Source organism: Bos indicus x Bos taurus, chromosome 7, assembly GCF_003369695.1.
Source record: "Bos indicus x Bos taurus breed Angus x Brahman F1 hybrid chromosome 7, Bos_hybrid_MaternalHap_v2.0, whole genome shotgun sequence".
NCBI lineage: Eukaryota > Metazoa > Chordata > Mammalia > Artiodactyla > Bovidae > Bos > Bos indicus x Bos taurus.
In genome coordinates, this window is record NC_040082.1 from 90,200,785 (window position 1) to 90,222,909 (window position 22,125).

The 22,125-nt window shown below is 54.2% G+C and overlaps 2 protein-coding genes across 7 annotated transcripts; both read right to left on the reverse strand.

The window, feature by feature from the left end:
- Positions 1-4: 4 nt before the first annotated feature.
- On the reverse strand, positions 5-5,614 carry LOC113895701 (small integral membrane protein 24-like). 2 transcript variants are annotated; one of them, XM_027547194.1, is made up of 5 exons: positions 5,432-5,614; positions 3,305-5,193; positions 2,461-2,566; positions 2,136-2,201; positions 5-965 (listed from the first exon to the last, which is right to left on the reverse strand). In XM_027547194.1, the coding sequence occupies exons 2-5, from the start codon at positions 3,369-3,371 to the stop codon at positions 800-802; spliced, it is 405 nt and encodes a 134-aa protein (XP_027402995.1). In that variant the 5' UTR covers positions 3,372-5,193; positions 5,432-5,614; the 3' UTR covers positions 5-799. The 2 variants fall into 2 exon arrangements, with proteins under 2 accessions (XP_027402995.1, XP_027402996.1); XM_027547195.1 differs by lacking the exon at positions 5,432-5,614 and adding an exon at positions 5,334-5,421.
- Positions 5,615-9,697: 4,083 nt separating this feature from the next.
- Positions 9,698-18,047, reverse strand: DOHH (deoxyhypusine hydroxylase). 5 transcript variants are annotated; one of them, XM_027547197.1, is made up of 6 exons: positions 17,760-18,047; positions 16,713-16,909; positions 14,852-15,182; positions 13,067-13,143; positions 11,482-11,722; positions 9,698-10,410 (listed from the first exon to the last, which is right to left on the reverse strand). In XM_027547197.1, the coding sequence occupies exons 3-6, from the start codon at positions 15,123-15,125 to the stop codon at positions 10,091-10,093; spliced, it is 912 nt and encodes a 303-aa protein (XP_027402998.1). In that variant the 5' UTR covers positions 15,126-15,182; positions 16,713-16,909; positions 17,760-18,047; the 3' UTR covers positions 9,698-10,090. The 5 variants fall into 5 exon arrangements, with proteins under 5 accessions (XP_027402998.1, XP_027403000.1, XP_027403001.1 ...); XM_027547199.1 differs by lacking the exon at positions 16,713-16,909 and having other exon boundaries at positions 17,734-18,047; XM_027547200.1 differs by lacking the exons at positions 16,713-16,909; positions 17,760-18,047 and adding an exon at positions 16,371-16,391.
- Positions 18,048-22,125: the final 4,078 nt, after the last annotated feature.

The window sequence follows — 22,125 nt, forward strand, 5'->3', positions numbered from 1 at the left end:
TAAATAAATAAAATGATAAACACCAGCCTTTATCAAAGTTCTCATTAGGAAATGGTTAACATCCAGGGCAAGGTCCAGGGCCTGAAGAAAGTGAAGAGAGCAGGGGAGGCTTGTCCCCTCCCAAGATGGTGCACCCAGGGGCACCCCACCCATCAAGACCCAGTTTCTGGAAATGGAGTCACGTGAGCCAAAAACCTGGGGGTGGAGGGAGCAAGGCTTTCCCAGGAGACAGCCCTCGGGGCTCAAAGTTCAGGGTTCAGGACGGCAGGATCAAGATTGCAAGGGGAGCGTCTGATCTGCCCAGCACCTGGGCACAGTGGAGTTTGGTCTTCCACAGCTGCCCAGGCCTTGCTCCCAGCCCCCAAAGCTGTCTCCTCCTGGGGAAACTGAGTCCCAGGGGACAACGGAAGCCCTTCTGAAAGGCTCTCCCCCAGTCCCTGGCCTATACTGGTCCTGAAGCTGAACGGGAGGAAGGAGGTTTTGGCCCATAGATGTCAGGCAGTGGGGAAAAGCAGGTAGAGCGGTGAGATTGTAGGGGTTGGGGGTTTCTCGCGAACCAGGAATGGTCTCCGAGTGCAAGAAGAATCACCAGATAGAACAAATCATAACAATATAGACTGTATAACACACGAAGAGCCCTCCTTGGTGGGGGGTGGGTAGGGTCCCAAGCCTCTTCATTCAGGGCCCCGTACTCTCAACCACAGATGGAGTCACCACAGTGGCTTCAGGTTCAGTTCATTGCTTCTAGGGTGTGGAAGGGGCATCTCTGGCGGGTTTCTTGGAGGAGGTGACTGAATCTTTACATGGCCGTGTTCCTGACTTTCTTGTAGTCCCTGCGCTCCTCATTTTCCTCTAGCTCCAGCCCGAAGTTTCTCTTTCCTTTCTTCTTGGCCTTTTCCCCCTTCCCAGCTTTTTTCTCCTCAGCCTTTTCCTCCTTCTCTTCCTTCCCTTTCTTGTCTTCTTTTCTGTAGGGACACAAAAACCCCAAACCATGGTAACAAAACAGAGTCATTCCCATTTAACAGACCCTCACCTGTGCCAGGCCTTTACCTGTGCCAATGCTTCACAAAAAGTCTTTGCTGAATCTTCAAAACAGCCCTTACAAGGCACCCTTGTGATTTCCATTTCACAAAGGCAGAAACTAAGGTTCAGTTGTTCATTGGAAGAATGGATGGATGGATAGGAGAATGGATGGATGGATGGGAGAATGGATGAATGGATAGATGGATGGGTGGATGGATAGATGGATAGGTGGATGGATGGGAGAATGGATGGGTGGATGGATGGATGGATAGATGGGAGAATGGATGGGAGGATTTGTGGGTGGGAGTGTAAATGGATGGATGGGGAAGGAATGAACCTGGCAGGGAGCAAACTATGAATTAGGAGCACTTATTGGACCTGGAGCCTCCAGCACATCCTGAGAGCAGGAACCACACTTTACTGGGGCTGAGCTGGGTCTAAACAAAGCATAGTCCATCCCAGACCCCTCCCTCAGGCATTTTAGGCTCAGCTGAGAATCTTCCAGCCAGGATAGTCTCCTCCCAGCTCCCAGCTCCAACTCCTGTCCCCAAACCTTTGCCCAAGTTGGGGTGCTTGCTCCATAAGAGCCTCCAGCCCTGCCCGCATCCCTGAGCTCTCATCAGAGTCACATCTGGAAACAGGATCATGGGAGACGCTGAATCCAGGAGAGTCACCCACACCAAATCACACGCACACAGTCCCTGCACTATCCCACACCACCATCTTGTTCAACAGGTATTTAGTAAGTGCCTACTGCATGCCAGGCCCTGGGCAGGGCCCTGAGGACACAGCCTGGACCAAAGCTAAGTTCTGTTCAGAAACCAGTAAATGACTTAGATAATTTCATTTGGCAATACGTGCAAAGAAAGATGCAGGGCTGTGTCAGAGAGAGCATCAGGAAGGCTGTTGGTCAGGTTGGGCATCTGTGGGGAGGAACCAACTGAGCAGGGACTGGAGGAGAGACAGAGCCAGCCAGAAGATATGGGCAAAGGTGTACAAATCAGAACAGTAGGTGCTAAGGCCCTGGGGCCAGAGTGTGGCTGAGGTGTTCAAGGACGGAAAGAGGTCATCAGTGCACACCCATGCACACACACATGCTCACACAGCAGTACCTCAGATCCACTTCCTCATACGGGTTGGGATTCATCCTCAATGTGGGCCTCTCTTCATCCTCAGCTCTGCAGAAGAGATGGGAATCGGAGGGGTGGGGATGGATAAAGGGCAGGAAGTGGAGGCAGCCTCAGTCTCCCCCAGATTGAAGGAACTCCAGGAAGCAAGAGCCAGCGGGGGGAACTGCATGATTGTACTGGGCTGTGGGTGCAAGGGGAGCAGGGAAATGGGGAGACAAGGAAAGGGACTAGAGAGGGTCATGAAGTGGAAGAGGTGCCCAGCACTTTGGGAGTAGGGAGGGGAAGGGGTGAGGAATGGGGCTCCCACCTTGCTTTGGAGCACCAGAGGCGGCTGGCCAACATGAGGATGAAGACAATGAACAGGAACCCCACGACCGCAGCCAGGCCCACCAGCCAGGGCTTCAGTTGGCGCTCTGTGGGGAGGTGGGGGGAGTGGGGACTCAGAAATGGGAAGGGTGGAAAGTGGAGTGTTAGTCCCTCGGTTTTGTCCGACTCATTGACTGTAGCCCGCCAGGCTCCTCTCTGTCTGTGGGATTCTCCAGGCAGGAATACTGGAGTGGGTTGCCATGCCCTCCTCCAGGGGGTCTTCCCGACCCAGGGGTCAATCCCAGGTCTCCCTGCATTGCAGGTGGATTCTTTACCGTCTGAGCCACCAGGGAAGCACCAGGGAAAGGTGGGGGCGCCCCGAAAGGACAGGGAAAGAAGAGTGCAGGAGATGCTCAGACATTAGCATGTGCGATCTAGTTCCCCAACCAGGATGGAACCCGTGCCCAGGGCAGTGGAGGTGTGGAGTCCTAACCACTGGACTGCCAGGGAAGTCCTTTTAATTTGTTTGCTTGTTTTTGCAACACCGCAGCTTGTGGGCTCTTAGTCCCCCGACCAGGGGTTGAACCCAGGCCTCGGGCAGTGAGAGAGCAGAGTCCTCAACACTGGACAGCAGGGAAGTGCCTCAGAGATGGGGGTGCTCAGAGATGGGGTGGGAAGCCCCAAGGGAGTGGGGGAGTTGGGGAGCGGGCCTCCCTTCTCTTCTGCCTGTCCCCTCTCTTCTCAGGGTCCTTGGTTTCTCATCAAGTGGGGAGGGGGCAAGCCCATGTCCAAGCCCATCCCCCAACCCCTCCTCCCATCCGCCAAACCAGAGGTCAGAGCCTTACCCTTCTGGGCCTCAACTGGCGACAGGAGCAGACCCATGAGCAGAAGCAGGATCCCTAAGGTCCCCATCGTGCAGAGGAGCCAGCAGCCGGGGCGCTGGAGTGTGCCGTTCCCCCGTCAGGGTCAGGGGAGGCCCTGCCCAGCTCCTGATAAGGGGGCAGGCAGGTCTGGGGGCGGGGCAGGCCCCAAGTGAGGGCCCCTCCCTTTGCCCCACCTGGTTGGCATCCCACACCCTCTCCCCCGCCTTCCAGGAGGACAGACTCTGGACCTGATTGTAACGATTAACTCGGGAGTCCAGCCCCTCTGCTCTGTGTCCCACCCCTGGACAGCCAGCCTGCGGGGCCCCCAGGCTCGCCCCACAGGGGCCGAGCTGAGATGGCCCTGATCTTGCTTCCTGACTCAGTGCTTTTACACCTCATTACACTTCTTTCTCTGCACACACCACAGATTTTGCCACCTGCATTTTACAGGGAGGCCAGGAGTGCCAGGCTGGGCAGAAACAGCCAGCACTGGGATGTGAACAGGGTCTCTCTCATCACCAGCTTATGCTGCTTCATTGTGGACAGCCAACTCCAGGGAGAGGACAAGGAGCAAGAAGGGAGGGGCCACCGTCCACCTTCAAGCCCTGGAGAACGGGGCCCGGAGCAGCCGATGACTCAGTCCCCAAGCTCTCCTGTGTGTCTACCCTGATCACTAAGTTGATTAGATAGACGGCCCTGTCTGGGAGAAGGGGGACCCTACCCCCTAGCCGCCATGGGACAGCCACGGCCCAGGCACGTGGCAGGAAGACTGGGGTGGGGAGGCCTGGCCCTTCTCCAGGCCTCCAGCATCACTGCCTCCTCCCTTCCTGAGGTCTGAGCATGGCCGCAGTGCAAGAGGGCCACTTAGTGGAGCCCAAGGCAAGCCAGTCAGCCCAGCCCATCAGGCACACTTGAAGTCCGTACTGTGTACCCTGCCCCATGCAGAGCTCAGGAGGAAAGGAGGCCCCTGTCCTCGGGGTGCCCTCAGGCTAGTTAGGAAGTCAGGACCCCCAGAGACAGACCACCCCATAATCTAGCTGAGAGGACCTGGAGATGCAGGAGCCCAGGGGACACGCCTCTGCTTCCCCAGGCAGGTTGCTGGCTGGGCTGGCCTCATCCCACAAAAAATTCTCCCTGCTCCAACCAAGTCACGTCTGGGCTGCATGCCTCCATTTTCCCATCTGATAAATGGGTGGATAAGTCTCGCACAGAGTCAGACACAACTGAAGCGACTTAGCAGCAGCAGCAGCAGCAGCAAGTCCCACCTCAGAGGATTGAATGAAATAAAATACAGAAAGGGCTTGCTTAGCATCCCACAACTCTAGCTAAGGGTTGGCCGCTATTGTTGTGAGATTTTATTTTTTTTTATCTCCTTAGTGTTTTTGGTTTACAGGTTGCCCAGGGCTTGGTGGAAACTGGGCTGGGTTAGGCTCTGGCAGAATGGGGGAAGCCAGAGCATGCAAATAACAGTGTCCAACCACTGGAGCCTGCGAGCCAAGAAAGACCATATTTTCTGTCAAGACAGTGCGGATCAGTGGAGAAAAGGCTCTGATGGACATGAGTCCACTTTATATTAATACAACCGTCAATGGGGTTGGAGCTGGCCTCCTGGGCCCCAGGGCAGGGCCCAGCTCAGCCCAGCTTCCAAAAGGAGCTCCGGACTGGTGGATCTTTGAAGGCAATGGAGGGGCGGCGGGGGGCCCGGTTGGGGGCTTCTGCGGGGGCCCCCTCGCCACCCCCACCCGCGTCCTCCTCGCCTCGCCAGGCCAGAGCCAGCTGCAGGTCCAATTCTTCCAGGTCTTCACCCTCGGGGCTCTCGGGCAGCTCCCGGGGGGCGTCCTCCTGGTCCGGCTTCGGGCCAAAAGCCCAGTCTGCGACAGGAAGGTGATGAGGAGCGTCCCCAGACATGGCCACCTTCCGCCCTCTTCCCTGGCTACGGGAGACCCTTGGGACCTCCCTCCCCCCACGATCCTGCACTAGCCCACGCCAGGTGTGGTAGATAGTGGCTCACCAGCCAGATCGTGGGCAAGGTCCTTGATGAGATGGCCCACAATGGCGTAGGCCACGGCCACCACCAGGAACGCAGCCAGCAGCAGGTACAGCACGTACCTGGGCAGGCGGATGGTGTCCAGTGGTGGCGGGCGGTACTCCTCATAGAGTGGCGGGGCTGGGCTCCAGTCGTCCATTCCCTCCTCAGCTGCCAGCCCCGGCATGACAGCCACCCGGAGCAGGAGAGGCCCGGAGGTGACCTGCCTGGCGGAAGTATTAAGGAGCTTTGGGTAAGAGGATTGGGGCTCCCCTGTGGCCACCATCTGCCTGGGTGATCACATTGCAAATCACTTCCGCCCACTGCCCCCCTCCCTCGCTCAGCAACAGCCACTGCCAGGTGCTACCCTGCACATCCATCACCCCCCACAGGGCCTTAGCACAGGTTGCTCCCTCTTCTGGGAAAATTCCTGCCCTCCTGGAGCTGATGGTCAAGATGGAGAGATAGGGGGTTTCCCAAGTGACTCAGTGGTAAAGAATCCACCTGCACTGCAGGAGATCCAGGAGATGTGGGTTCAATCCTGGGTCGGGAAGATCCCCCGGGAGGAGGGCATGGCAACCCACTCTAGTATTCTTGCCTGGAGAACCCCATGGACAGAGGAGCCTGGCAGGCTATAGTCCACAGGGTTGCAGAGAGTCAGACGTGACTGAAGTGACTTAGCATGCATGCATGCGCGCACATGGTGAGACAGACTCTGAGAAAAGCATAACCGTAGAGTAATGATTGTGTTGTGTTAGAAAGTGAAGAGTGGGGCGGCCCTGGTGGTCCAGTGGTTCCGAATCCTCCAGCAAATGCAGGGGACACAGGTTCAGTCCCTGGTCTAGGAAGATTCTACATGCCACAGGGCAAGTAAGCCCATGCTAGTGCCTGCAAGCTGCAACTAATGAACCCATGTGCCACAGCTACCAAAGCCCATACGCCCTAAAGCCCGTGCTCTGCGGCTGGAAGCCACTGTTCCCCACAACTAGAGAAAGCTCCTGTGTGTAGCAACAAAGACCCAGTGCAGCCAAAATAAATGTTATTAAATTAAAAAAAAAGAGAAAGTGAACAGTGGTTTGAGGGTGGGGTGGGCGGGAAGACCACCCTGCCCTCAGTGGTTTGAGGGCAGCATAGGGCTGCTAGGAGGGAAGTTAAAGTTTGCAATAGGGCAGCCAAGGTCATGTTCAGCTGATATTTGACCAGAGACCCAGAGGAGGAAAGGACCAGCCATGGCAGTACCAGAGGGAAGAAGTTTCAGTTCAGTTCAGTTCATTTCGGTCGCTCAGTCGTGTCCGACTTTTTGTGACCCCATGAATCGCAGCACGCCAGGCCTCCCTGTCCATCACCAACTCCCGGAGTTCACTCAGACTCACGTCCATCGAGTCAGTGATGCCATCCAGCCATCTCATCCTCTGTCGTCCCCTTCTCCTCCTGGCCCAAATCCCTCCCAGCAACAGAGTCTTTTCCAATGAATCAACTCTTCGCATGAGGTGGCCAAAATATTGGAGTTTCACCTTTAGCATCATTGCTTCCAAAGAAATCCCAGGGCTGATCTCCTTCCCAGATGGAAGAAGTTTATTGGATGCAAAAGCCCTGGAGCAGGACCGACTTGGACTTGCTGGACATGACCGGACTCGGGTGCTTACAGGCGCCCTTCGGTGGCTGCTGTGGGAAAGACAGACTGTGGAGGTGAGGGTGGGCTCTCACTCAGGTGCTCACAGGCGCCCTCCGGTGGTTGTTGTGGGGAGGACAGATCCTGGAGGTGAGATTGGGAGCCAGGGGATGGATGGGCCAGAGGGATTGCGCTGGTTCAGATGGCCAATAATGAGGCTGGACCAGGTGCAGGCAGAAAAGTGAGGCGGAGTAGGCAGAGCTGGGGCAGATTTTAAACTGATCAAGCCCTGGTGTTGGCAGGCTGAACACCTGGAATGACAGGAGTTTCCATTTCCTCTAGGAGGAGCCACTATAGGAGGTAGTAAGTCTAAGGACTGCTAAGTTTGGGAAGCCTCATCAGCTAATTGGAGATATCCAGACTGGACCCTGCGGAGAAGGCAATGGCAACCCATTCCAGTACTCTTTCCTGGCAAATCCCATGGACGGAGGAGCCTGGTGGGCTGCAGTCCATGGGGTCGCTAGGAGTCCGACACGACTGAAGCGACTTAGCAGCAGCAGCAGACTGGACCCTGAGTCAAGAGCTCCGAGGACGTTCCCCCACCCCCACCCAACGGCTGGAGTCAGAACGGTGGGTATCATTGAAGCATAGATGGGATTTAAGCCCCAGTAGTGGATGAAGCTGCCAGGCTGGGATGTGAGTGGTGCTTGAGGACCCAGCCCTGGGCCAATGAAGGATAGGAACGGCAGATGAAGGCGGGCAGGAGGCGGGGTCCCTGAGAAATTCCCAGGAGCAGAGGGGAGAGTGTAGACTGTGATGTGACAACCAGATTTGGACACTGGGAGGCCACCTGTGGGCTTCCCCAGTGGCTCAGCAGTAAAGAATCCCCCTGCAGAGCAGGAGCTGCAGGAAACCTGGGTTCAATCCCTGGGTCAGGAAGATCTCCTGGAGGAGGGCATGGCAACCCATTCTTGCCTGGAGAATCCTCATGGACAAAGCCTGGAAGGCTACAGTCCATAGGGTCGCACATACTCGGACACGATGAAGGGACTTAGCACACACAGGTCATCTGTGGGCAAGGACAGTTCTGGGGACTTGAGGGGCAGTCCTAGTTGGTGCCGGTTTGGGAGAGAACGGGCTGGCGAGGGTCTGACAACTTCCTAGGGCTTATGGGGGCCAGAGCTGGAAGGCATGGGGTCAGGACTGTGTGTGATGGTGGCTGTTTTTCTGCTCTTAAATTACAGGGACTTCCCTGGTGGTCCAGAGGTTGGGAATTTGCCTTGCAGTGTGGGGGCCATGGGTTTGATCCTTGGTCAAGGTACTAAGATCCCACATGCCACAGGGCCAAGTTGACGAGACGGGCTGGGGTCCTGGGGAAAAATGGGGGAGAGGGCTCGCAGCTAGCACCCGAGGGTGACGCTGTAGGATAACAGGAAATCTGTTTGTTCTTCGTCCTGGCACCTGACTCAGAGCTCCCAAGAACCTGTAATTTCCCGAGTGATGGGATGAAGGATGCCTCCTCTGAGGTTCGTAAGCAACCTCTTTCCACCACACCTGGGTGTCAGCTGATGCAGACGAGGTGGGGCAGCTTTGGCTTGGGGGGGCGTCCCAGTGGCATGGGGAACCTACTCTGGGATAGAGGGATGGAACTTTCAGCTCCACCACCCCAGGGAGAGGGCTTCGGGGTGGCTCAGATGGTAAGGAATCTGCCTCCAATGCAACAGACCTGGGTTCGATCCCTGGGTCAAGATTCCACGGAGGAGAGCATGGCAACCCACTCCAGTATTCTTACCTGGAGAATTCCATGGACAGAGGAGCCTGGCAGGCTACAGTCCACGGGGTCGCAGAGTCGGGTACGACTGAGACACAACTGAGTATACCCGAGGAGAGGGGCTGGGAACTGAGCTAATTGCCAATGGCGAATGATTTAACAGACCACGCCCATGTTGAAAACCCTACCGGAAGGGGCTTAGAGAGCTTCCGGACGGGTGAGAGCATCCGCCCTAAACTCCACGAGGACAACAGATGCTCCTGTGCTGGGGACCCTCCTGGACTTTGCGCCTGTTCATCTGGCTGTTCATATGCCTCCTTTATGATAAATAGTTAAGTAAACTGTTTTCCTGACTTGAGGGGGTGGTGGGAGCCCCAAATTATAACCAGTCGATCAGAAGTATGGGAGGTCCAGGCTCGAGACCAGCGTCTGAAGTGGGGCAACTCTGCAGGTCTGACCCCTGAACCTGGAGGGTCTGCACTTACTCTGGGCAGATGGTGTCAGCACTGAACTGAGTTGTAAGACACCCAGCTGATGCCCATGTAGAAATTGAGAATTTCTTGGTGTGAAAATGTGTCACACATGAAATGAGTTCTCTTGTTAACACCCATTTTACAAAGCGGTAAATGGGCTGCTGGAGACTGCAGGTGGAGGAAGTAGGGGACGGAGGTGGGAATGGGAACGCATAGCCCGAGCTCTTAGCCATACCACAAAACCCCTTCCCTTATGTCCCCAATAAAGGCTGGGAGAGGATGAGGTCTGGCTTGGAGGGAACTGGCTGGGCAGATTTTATTCCTGCCCAGGAAATTGATGGGGAAACAGGAGCACTGGCTTGTGGTTGGTCACACAGTCTTGGGCAGGGCAGACGTCAGAGCTGAGCTCTCCACATGCCTTTGTCCCCCACACTTTCCTTTAGAGCTGCCATCCCTCACCTCAGCCGCCCCACAACACACTCTGAGAGTCATCGCTTGGCAAAAATAATTTAATAGTTCATCTAGGCTGTGTCCCTGGGACCTGCTTGCCCTCCCTAAGCCCTTAGCTCCAGGCCACCCCACCCCACAAAGCACAGCTCCAACACCCCCAACCCTGGGGGCCTGGGTTTCCCCACAGTGCCTTCCCCACGCTCTTTCATTCCTAGAGAAGCGGGGCCACCACCTCCCGACCCCCCAGACGCAGCTTTGTTCCCGCAACCCCTCGGTCCCCCTCCCCTTGTGCTCAGTGGCAGAAGTGACTTAAGCGTAGCCCCCGGGAGCCTGCGATCAAGATGCAAAAGGGGCTGGAAGACAGGGAAGCAAGATCCGATTCACTCCAGCATGGTTTATGCGCCGAGTCCAAACGGGGGACCGCCCCGCGGAGGCCCTAGGAGAGGGGTGAGCGCAGCCGCTCCAGCCCGTCTGCATATTGGAAGGTCGACCCCGTCTCATACTCGTACATGTCCAGGGCCACCTCGCAGCTCTCCCGCACCACACGCTCAGGGTCGGCCACGTGGGCCCGCAGGGCGGCCAGGCAGGCAGGCCGGGCGATGGCCCCCAGGGCCTCGGCACACTCGTGTCGTACCATGGGATTCTCAGTGGGCTGCGCCAGGGCTGCCGCCAGTTGGGGCACTGCCGCCTCGTGCTGCATCTGGCCCAGAACGTAGCCGATCTCATGGCGGAAGAGGGCACTGCCGCAGCGCAGGCCTACAGGGGAAGAAGGCTGGGGTCACCACAGAGCAAGGAGGGGGCCTGGCGCGGGGCACCGGGGGACAGAGGGACCGAGAGGGGACGAAAGGAGGTTCCCGAATCCGGGAGCACTCCCCAACACCCCCACCGCCAATCATGGAGTTCAGAGGTGGGACCGTAGCCACCAGAGGGACTGGGGAAGCAGGGTGGGCCCATCGGGCTCTGGAAACTCGGCCCTCCCTTCCCACTCCCCGGAGGCCAGACTGGGCACGGCCGCCTCCTTCCCGTCCTGTCCCCCGCACCCCGACTCCGTGTTGTGCCCACACTGCCAGTGCGATTTGCAGGCATCTTATACATTTGTGCTTCTGGGTCGTTTCCTGCATGATCCCCACACTCCATAGAGTCTTAGTGACCCTGACAGGCAGAGTCCCAGGCTTTTCACCAGCACAGCCACACAGAGGGGCCACACTTCTCCTGAGAGGGGCCCAGCCTTGGACCCGGGAGTGACCTGCCTGTGATCCGATGTCCTCTGGAGGCAGAGCTGGGATTTGAGGCCAGCCCGCCTGACACTGCAGCTAACCGCCCAGGACAAACCCACACCTGCCCCCTCTGCGCTCCCGCCGCGGGGTCCACGTGGTGGTGATGTCCCAGCATCTCCCTGGCTAGACAGGAAGCTCCAGGAAGGCAGAGGGACTCTGAGCACTCTGTGGACCAGAAGCAGCCACCTCAGGCGTGGGGGAGGGGATCAAGGGACCCCAGGATTCCTGGAGGCCCCTCCTCTCCTTTTCTGCTAGAGGAGCCACAGCCCCTCAGACTTGCACAGGGCTCCCTGCACAGCTGAGATGAAAATGCCACCAGTAACGGTCACGGGGGACCCTGGGGTCAAACCCAAACTGCAGCTGAGACTGCTGTGTGACCCTGGACAAGTCCCTCTGCCTCTCTGGGCCTAGGCTCCCACCACGGAGAAGTGGGGGTAATAAGAGTACCTGCCCCAGGATGCACTGCCCAGGATGCTATGCAGCTGTGTGTGACAACTATGGCCACAGGGGCCAAGGGGCCCCGAGCCTGACCCCCGAGGCCCCTCCTCACCTTCGGCCAGCGCCAGGGCAGCCTCCTTGCCTCCAGCATCGCGCAGGGCAAACATGGCTCGGTATCGGTCGAAGAGTGGCCGGGCCTCGTCCAGTAGCGCCTCCTGCAGCTGCCCCAGGTCGCGCTCCTCAGCGGGCGGGGCTGGGTCCACAGAGAGGTAGGGCCCCCGGACCGCTGACTCTCCACCATGCTGCTGCAGCCACTCCAGCCGCCGGACAGCCAGCTGGCATGTCTCAGCCACCTGCAGGGAGAGGGGCACACAGGCGGCCGCTGGGGACGGAAGGGAAGGGAGTGGACATGCCAGGTCCCCCTCCAGCCCCCAGGGCTCCCGGTTTAGCAGGGACACAGCCCACAGACTCTGGACTAATTGACCCTTCCAGGCTGGAAACAACCGGCATGGACTGCTGTGATCAGGGAGTGACAGGGGAACAGTGGGTCAGGAGGAGTCACTCGGAGGTGACCGGTGAGAAAGGCATCAGGTGGGATGAGCCAGTGCAAAGGCCCCAAGGCAGGACCATCGGGGGGTGCCAGCAACAGACACGACCTGAGGCCAGGCCTGAGGAGGCCAGGCCAGACTGCTTAAGACTACTGTCCCAAAGGTGATGACAAACCATGAGTCTTGAGGCACAGAATAAGTTAATAGATGATGGATAAATAAATGTGATTGCTCCACACACAGCAGCATCACTCAGCCCTGAAAAGGAGAGAAGCCCAGACACCGGCTACCACGCGGATGGACCCTGAGAACACGGTGCTCAGTGAGACGCAGACACAGAAGGACACGCGGGGTGTGATTCTACTGACGGGAAACGAGCAGAGCAGGCAGATCCACAGACACAGAGAGTGGGTTCCTGGTGGTCAGGGGCTGGGGCAAGGAATGGAGGAGTGACTGCTGATGGGGATAGGGCTTCCTTTTGGGGGGATGGACTGTTCTAGGAATCAGACAGTGGTGATGGTTCTATAACTCTATGGATGTACGAAGTCGCTCAGTCGTGTCTGACTCTCTGAGACGCCATGGACTATACAGTCCAGTGAAATTCTCCAGGCCAGAATACTGGAGTGGGTAGCCTTTCCCTTCTCCAGGGGATCTCCCCAACCCAGGGTTCACACCCAAGTCTCCCGCATTGCAGGTGAATTCTTTACCAGCTGAGCCACAAGGGAAGCCCACGGATGTACTAAAAACCACCCAAATGCACATTTTCAGGGAGTGGGTTTTATGGTATGTGACACATCTCAATAAAGCTGTTGTTTAAAGAAAAAATAGGGACGGCGGCAGGGAGACACTGGATGAGGCTGGGTGGAGGTGGAGAGGTGGGTGGGTTGGGAGATCTACACGATGGAGGGACTGCCTGTGGGAGGCTAGGAGAGAGGCGAGTGGGGGCTGTGCTGGCGCCAGTGGAGCAGGGTGGGTGTCACGTGTGAATCGAGTTCAGTTTTGCCCAAAGGGGCAGTGGACGGCGTCCATCCTGACTGCAGCCCTCTCTTGGCATCCCTGGGTGGTCACCCTGGCAACCAGACACAGGGTCTGAGGCCAGTTCCTGGACCCGAGATGGGGGTGGGTATGGGCGGGGGGGTGCTGTGTTACCTCAACAACAGGGTCAGTAGAGTACTGCTTCAGGATCTCCAACACCTCTGGGTCCCCAATGGCCCCCAGGGCCTCCCCTGAGAAGAACATGGCAGAGAGCGTACATTGGCTGGTTAGGAAACGCCCCAGATGCCTTCCCCCTCACCGCCCCTGCCTGTGTCGTATGGGTGGGCCACCCAGCCATGAGTTTTGAAGCAGGGACCAGTCCATCCCTGAATGAATCTGCACCAATGAGTGTCCCTTCCCCAGATATCAGACTTTGCTGGAAACTGGCTCAGACCCCACACTGGCCCACACTCCTAGAGCTCATGGCCCAGAGGGGAGATGCAGATTAGCATGCCCTTACAACTTGGGGACATGGGTGGCAAGAGCCAAGAACAGTCCGCTGAGTCGAGTCCATCATGGAGAGCCCTGAAAACACGGGGGAGGTTTCTAAGCTGTGATGTGGGCAAGGAGGGTCAGCAGACAGGCACCATCCTGCCTCAGGGCCTTTGCACTGCCCAGAACCCCTTTCCCCAGACAACTCCCTTACTCCACTTGGATCTCTTTCCAGCAATTAAAAACAGCAATGCTGGACTTCCCTGGTGGTTCAGTGGTTGAGACTCCAAGTTTCAAATGCACGGGGCGCAGGTTCAATCCCTGGTCAGGGAACTAGGATCCCACACATCCCATGGAAAGGCCAAAAAAAAAAAGAAGGCAACACCTCTGGCACCCTCTCCCAGGCTTTATTTTCTTCCTTAACACTTAGGTAAGCGTTTGCACCATAACATGACTGGGTGTTCCAGAAAATCACACACATGAAATTGAGGTTTGGGCTCAAATGTTTCTCTATACGGAGAGCTCCCAGAGGAGTCAATGGTTGGGATCCTGACAGGAGTCCAAGGCAGCCTGGCAAAGCTGGAGATTATCTCAGGGAATATTCAAAAGGACCAAGAACAATCATAAATGGAACCATAGCCCCTCACTGGCTATCTGAGCCTCTTGTGAGAATAGCACCTGGCCCACAGTAGATGGTCCATGAACATTTGTCCAGGGAATTCCCTGGCAGTCCAGCGGTTAGGACTCCACGCTTCCGCTGCAGAGGGCATAGGTTTGATCCCTGGTTGAGGAACTAAGATCCCACAGGCCGTCTGGAGTGGCCATAAAAAATTGTCCAGTAAGTGAAGTGACTGAGTAACCTTGGGTTGGCTGGCTATGACCACTGCCTGTCTTTGTATGAGCAAAGAATGGTATTTCCAGTTTTAACTTTTTTTTTTTTTTAGTCACTCAGTCATGTCCGATTCTTGGCAACCCAATGGACTGTAGCCCGCCAGGCTCCCCTGTTCATGGAACTCTCCAGGCAAGAATACTGGAGTGGGTTGTCATTTCCTTCCCCAGGGGATCTTCCCGACCCAGGGATCAAACCCAGGTCTCCCGCATTGTCTGTGTATTTTCTTTTAATCAAAGAGATCAGGGACTTCCGGTAGTCCAATGGTAAAGACTCTGAGCTTCCAATGCAAGGGGTGCGGGTTCAATCCCTGGTGAACAACCTAAGATACTACACGCCATATGGAGCGACCAAAAAAATAAAAACAAAAAGGGATCACAATTTATGACTCGTGAAATTCACATCTCAGGGCCCATAAAGCCAGACTGGCTCGAGGCAACACCCACCCATTACCTGGGATTTACCTGGCTCTCGTGCTTCGGCAGTAGAGCTGAGACATGGGGCAGAGATGGTCAAAGGCATTCACCACCCACCCCTTCCAGCGCTCACCAGGTACAGCCCGCACCCCGTCTGCTCACCTGCCTCATGGCGCACCATGGGCTCCTGGCGGGTGTCCCGCAGCACGTCCAGCAGCACGGGGATGGCCCGTCGGTCCTGCATTTGGCCCAGGCAGTAGGCCAGCTCATGCTTGAGCAGGGCTGAGTCATCATCGAAGGCCCGGCTGATCCAGGAGATGGCCACTGGACCCCCGAGCCCACGCAGTGTGAACAGTGCCCGGAAGCGGGCCTGCAGGGGCTGCCCGGGGTCAACCAGCGTCTGCCCCACTGCCTCCACTTCCTCCTCCGTCACCATGGCGATGCCGCCTTCCTCCTCCTTGGGCTAAACCAGGGGACTCTCAAGCTTGAGAACCTGATGGGAGGGGAAACCGAGATGCCAGGTCAAGGTGCCGTTTGCTGCTAGCTGACTTGTTCATCTCAGAGTTAGGACCTCAGCAGGGTGGTTTCCAAACTGCTGAACAGCCTGGGTGCCTGGGTCCGGCCCTGCCTACCTGCTGTGTGGCCTTCCCTAAGGCACTTTCCTCTCTGGGCCTGTGGCCTCTATCTACCTCACCAATGACTTCTGCTGGTCTGTTCGCCACACAGCAGCCAGAGGGGTTGTGGAGACTGGTTCCCAACATGGCCTTCAGGGACTCTCACCTCCTGGTGTTTGTGGACCGTGTGGACCTTGCCCCCGACCCCACAGCGGATAGGGCTGACCCGGGTGAATAACGGGATATGGGAGAAATGGCACTGTGACTTGGGAGCGTCATAAGGGACCCTGTGGCTTCCTCCTTGTGGCTCCAGGGGCCCACATGGTGGAGAAACTGAAGCCTTCCACCAACAGCCAGGTGAGAGCGGCGGCTTGAGAGCAGCTCCCCCAGCCCCAGTCCAGCCCTCAGATGGCGGAGCCCAGCCAGGGTCTGCACGCAACCTCACGCGTGATCAGAGGCACAGCCACCCAGCTAAACCAGGCCCGGACCCCTGACCCACAGAAACTGAAAAATAGTGTTACTACTGTTTATAGAGCTGCTGAGGACATCCCTGGTGGTCTAGTGGTTAAGAATCCGCCTTCCAGTGCAGGGTACGCAGGTTCCATCCCTGGTCAGGGAGCTAAGATCCTATGTTATTGTTGTTCAGTTGCTAAAACTCTGAAGGCAGGGACTGAGTGCTAGTCACCCCTGTACTCCCAGCACACAATTCATTAATAAGAACAATGGCCATGGACTTCCCTGGCGGTCCAGTGGTTAAGAATCTGCCTGCCAATGCAAGGGACACTGATGTGATCCATGGCCCGGTAAGATTTCATATGCTGTGGGGCAACTAAGCCTGCGAGCCACAACTGTTGAGCCAGAGTGCTGCCACACTGAAGCCCACGAGTGCCCTAGAGCCTGCGCTCCACAAGAGAAGCTGCCGCAATGAGAAGCCCACACACCGCAACTAGAGAGAGCCTGCACGCAGCAACGAAGACCCAGCACAGCCAAAAAATAAATAATAACTTAAAAAAAAAAAAAAAGAAACGTAAGGGACTTCCCTGGCTGTCCCGTGGTTAAAAATTCACCTTCCAACGCACGGGGTGCAGGTTCCATCCCTAGTTGGAAAGTTGAGATCCCACATGCCTTGTGGCCAAAATGCCAAGACACAGAACAGAAGCAATATTTTAACAAATTCAACAAAGACTTTAAAAATGATCTACATCCAAAAAAAAATTTTTAAAGAACAATGACCATAACAATAATAGCAACTGACATTTACACAGGATGTGCTACTTTGACAGTCATCTATTCTAAGCCCCTACATTCCTAAACTCGCTCCATCCTTTCCATAACCCTTTGAGACAAGCACCGCGGTCGTCAGTGTTTTACAGGAGGGGCCGCCAAGCACAGAGAGGTGAAGCACTTGCCTAGGAACCCAGTGAAGAGTTAGAGATCCCGGCAGCTGGGCTCCAGAGTCAAGGTCTAAACCACAAACTCGGGGTTGAAAGGAAGGATTAAAATGAAAGGATGCAGCTGAGGCTGGTCTTCATCCTCCAGACCAGTGAGGACACTTCGTGAAGCTTACGAGCAGGGTATGGCTCCCAGCGGAGTCATTAGGGCCAACCTGGTATAATAAGGGAGGTGCAGTTGTGTGAGCACAGGTGACCATCAAAGGAGGTGGCACTCAAAACAGGGATCATCAGGGACTTCCCTGGTGGCCCGGTGGCTAACTTTGTGAGCACCCAATGCAGGGCCTGGCTTTGAACCCTGGTCAGGGAGCTAGATCCCCTACGCCACAACTAAGACAGACTTCAATGAAGAGTGAGTAAGGGATGGAAGAAGGGAAGTTCGGAATTCCCGAAATCCGCCCCCTCTAAACCAAGAATTCCCAACAAAAAGACCTTCGATAAACTAAACCCCCGCCCCCGCTGCCGCTAAGAGGCAAGTCGCCCCAACACGGCATCCCTCGGGGCTGCTCCCAGGATCCCCCAGCGACGACCGGGTCCCCAAAGCTCCATGGAAGAGACTCCCAGGAACTGATGTCTCATGGCATCATTGACTCAATGGACATGAGCTTGAGCGAACTCCGGGAGATGGTGAAGGAAAGTCTGACATGCTGCAATCCATGGGGCAGCAAAGTGTCAGACACAAATGAGCGACTGAACAACAAGACACGTTTACGGGTGTCCCCCAGTACCTGATCCTTCACAGTTTGGTTCTCCCAGAACCCCGAGAAAGAGGTCACCCAACATGGGACCTTCCCCCGCGCGCTGATTCTTCACTACGCGCATCCCCGGAGACAGGGTCTGCAGAACTGGAGCGAAATACTTCGCCGGGACCTCTCAGAAGGGAGGCCTTTCTACTCCCCAGCGAAAGAATCCCAGCGCCGGGACCCCAGTGAGGCGTCCTCCCCGTCCCCCTCGCCCCCAGAACACCCCAGTGAGCTACCAGATCGGAGGATCTACAGGACCCACCCGCTCCGCGGCCGCTGCCACCAACACTTCACCAACCGCGACACTGCTACAGCGCTCTGGGGGCCGCCATCTTGCCGCCCACGTGACCAGGCCAGACGGCACCAACGCAGCACTGAGGGAGGATCCAATCTAAGGCTCCGCAGCGTGAGTGGCCCCGCAAGCGCGAGTTAGCAACGGTGCCATAGCTCACTCACACATCAGGAGGAATCTACGGGCACTTCTCAGGGAAATAAAAGGGCAGCTTCCATCGTTTCCACTTAAGAGATTTTCTCTCCGGCCTCCCCACCCGATACGACGAATGGAAATGGTTTGTCCCGATTCAGCCGAGAGGTGAGGCCGGCACGCGACGCAGCTTGTTCCTGGGGCGTGGTCAAGTCTCAGGGGCGTGGCCAATTAAATGGGAATTCAGTTCAGTCGCTCAGTCGTGTCCGACTTTTTGCAACCCTATGAATTGCAGCACGCCAGGCCTCCCTGTCCAATACCATCTCCCGGAGTTCACTCAAACTCACGTCCATCGAGTCGGTGATGCCATCCAGCCATCTCATCCTCTGTCGTCCCCTTCTCCTCCTGCCCCCAATCCCTCCCAGCATCAGAGTCTTTTCCAATGGGTCAACTCTTCGCATGAGGTGGCCAAAGTATTGGAGTTTCAGCTTTAGCATCAGTCCTTCCAAAGAACACCCAGAGCTGATCTCCTTTAGAATGGACTGGTTGGATCTCCTTGCAGTCCAAGGGACTCTCAGGAGTCTTCTCCAACACCACAGTTCAAAAGCATCAATTCTTCGGCGCTCAGCTTTCTTCACAGTCCAACTCTCACATCCATACATGACCGCTGGAAAAACCATAGCCTTGACTAGACGGACCTTTGTTGGCAAAATAATGTCTCTGCTTTTCAATATGCTATCTAGGTTGGTCATAACTTTTCTTCCAAGGAGTAAGCGTCTTTTAATTTCATGGCTGCAGTCACCATCTGCAGTGATTTTGGAGCCCAAAAAATAAAGTCTGACACTGTTTCCACTGTTTCCCCATCTATTTCCCATGAAGTGATGGGACTAGATGCCATGATCTTCGTTTTCTGAATGTTGAGCTTTAAGCCAACTTTTTCACTTTCATCAAGTGGCTTTTTAGTCCCTCTTCACTTTCTGCCATAAGGGTGGTGTCATCTGCATATCTGAGGTTATTGATATTTCTCCTGAGAATCTTGATTCCAGCTTGTGCTTCTTCCAGCCCAGTGTTTCTCATGATGTACTCTGCATAGAAGTTAAGTAAGCAGGGTGACAATATACAGCCTTGACGTACTCCTTTTCCTATTTGGAACCAGTCTGTTGTTCCATGTCCAGTTCTAACTGTTGCTTCCTGACCTGCATATAGGTTTCTCAAGATAGGAAGGAATGAAAAAAAAGGACTTGACCTAGTCATTTATTCATTTACTTATTTATTCATTTAACAAACACTTTATGGGACTTCCCTGATGGTCCCATGATTAAGACACACTCCCAGTGCAGGGGGCACAGGTCTGCTTCCTGGTTAGGGAACTAAGATCCCACATGCTGTATGGCGCTCCTCCCCACCAAAAAAGAAAACAGACAGAAGGGATGGTGGAGGCAGAGAGAAGTATTCAGATTCTGAGTTAATTTTGAAGGTGGAACAAACAGGATTTGCAGCTGGATTGCATATGGCATTTGGAAGAGTTCCGATCAGGATAAGCACAAGGTTTTGACACCTAAAGTGAATGGAGCCACCATGAACCATCCACTTCAGTTCAGTCACTCAGTCGTTTGGGACTCTGTGATCCCATGGACTGCAGCATACCAGGCTTACCTGTCCATCACCAGCTCCCAGAGCTTGCTAAAACTCATGTCCATCCGTTTAGTGATGCCATCAACCATCTCATTCTCTGTTCTCCCCTTCTCCTGCCTTCAATCTTTCCCAGCATCAAGATCTTTTCCAATGAATCAGTTCTTTGTATCAGCTGGCCAAAGAATTGGAGCTTCAGCTTCAGCATCAGTCCTTCCAATGAATATTCAGGACTGATTTCCTTTAGGGTGGACTGGTTGGATCTCCTTGCAGTCCAAGGGACTCTCAAGAGTCTTCTCCAACACCACAGTTCAAAAGCATCAGTTCTTTAGCACTCAGCTTTCTTTATGATCCAACTCTCACATCTATACATGACTACTGGAAAAATCATAGCTTTGACTAGACTGACTTTGGCGGTGAAGTAATGTCTCTGCTTTTTAATATACTGCCTAGGTTTGTTACAGCTTTTCTTCCAAGAAGCAAGCACTATTAACTTCCCTATACTAACCATCCAGTTAACTCTACTTCTGAAATATGAAATAGAGTTGGAATTCAGTCACTTCATTCATTTTACCGCTTTGTCTCCAGGATGCTGCCTCAAAGAGAGCTTGTAAGGGATTATGTCAAAAGAGTAGTTCCTCAAAAAGTTAAACATAAAATTAGCATCAAAAAAGTGAAAGCCGCTCAGTCGTGTCAGTCTCTTGCCTCTTTGCGGCCCCCATGAGCTGTAGCCCGCCAGGCTCCTCTGTCCATGGAATTCTCCAGGCCAGAATACTGAAATGGGTAGCCGTTCCCTTCTCCAGGGATCAAACCCAGGTCTCCCACATTGCAGGTAGATTCTTTACCATCCTGAGCCACCAGGGAAGCCCAAGAATACTGGAGTGAGTAGCCTATCCTTTCTCCAACAGATCTTCCTGATCCAGGAATCGAACCAGGATCTCCGGCATGTGATCCAACAATTCCACTCCTAGAGAGAATTGAAAGCAGGGACTCCATAATTGTACACCCATGTTCATCACAGCATTATTCACAATGACCTCAGACCTTGGTAACCTCTAGCATATTTTCTCTCTATGAATTTGACTACTCTCGGAACCTTAGCAAGTGGGATCAAACAATATTTGTCCTTTTGTGCCCGGTTTATTTCACTGAGCATAGTTATCCTCAGAGTTCATCCACACTGTAGCATGTGTCAGAACTTCCTTCCTTTTTAAATTTCCTTCCTATTGCATGAGTGGACCACAATTTGTTTATCTATTCATTCATCAGTGGACATTTGGATTGTTTCCACCTTTTGGCTATTGTAAATAATGCTGCTATGAACATTGGTGTACAAAGAGGTGTACCTCTTTGATTGCCTATTTTCAAATCTTCTGGGCATATACCCAAGAGTGGAATTTCTAGATTATATAGTAGTTCTATGTTTAACTATTTGAGGAACTGCTGAACTGTTGTCTATAGCTGCACCATCTTATGTTCCCACCAGCAACAAACAAGGATTCCAATTCTTCCACTTTCTCATAGAAACCCTTGTTATTTTCTGGGTTTTTGTGTTTTTTTGGTGTTGTTTTTTGTTTTTGTTTTTGTTTTTTTATGTACACCATTTTTTAAATCTTCATTGAATTTGTTACAATATTGCTTCCATTTTATGTTCTGGGTTCTTTTTTTTTTTTTTTTGGCTAAGAGGCATCTGGCATCTTTCTTTCTCAGGAATCAAACCCATACCCTCTGAATTGTCCATACCCTCTGAATTGGAAGGCAAAGTTGCAACCACTGGACCACCAGGGAAGTGTTAGGGAAATTAAAATGGAGGAAGTCCTGTTCAGACTTCAGAAGCAGGGGAGCAGGCCTCTGACCTGCTTCTGACCTGCCTAGACACTGCTGGGATTCTGTCCCTTCCTGCAAGCACAGCAAGCCAGACAGCACTTTAGATAAGAAAGGAAGTGAGTCCTGGAATCTCTTAAGCTTCTGAGGATCTGGTCAACCCCCTGGGGTTTAAGAAGTCTATGACTCACGAGGTGAAACAAACAGCATTGCAAAAGTTCAAAGAAAAACTGGAGCTAAAATTTTGCGCTCAAACTGATGATGATATCATTTTCTGCCTGGGATTAGAAGTGGATGTGCCTGAAACTGCAATTTGAAATCTCACCAGTTGGTTGGACCCACCACCTGGGACCTATCCTGTTAACAAGGGACTTCCTAACGCTGTTCAAGTTTGGACGTTGGTCAGCCGAATCTGGTGATGTGTGTGCTGTTACTTTTCTCTGTTGTTTCTATTTCCTTTCTTTGAAAAAAAAAAAAATTATTTACTTATTTCTGGCTGCCCTGGGTCTTTGCTGTTTTTGCATGGGCTTTCTCTAGTTGCAGTGAGCAGGGACTACTCTTTGTTGTGGTACTCAGGCTTCTCATTGCAATGACTTCTCTTGTTGCAGAGCTCTAGGCATACAGGCATCAGTAGCTGCAGTTCCTGGGCTCTAGAGAGCTACGGTGGACAAGTTTAGTTGCTCCGAGGCATGTGGGATCTTCCAAGATCAGGGATTGAATCATGTCCCCTGCATTGGCAGACAGATTC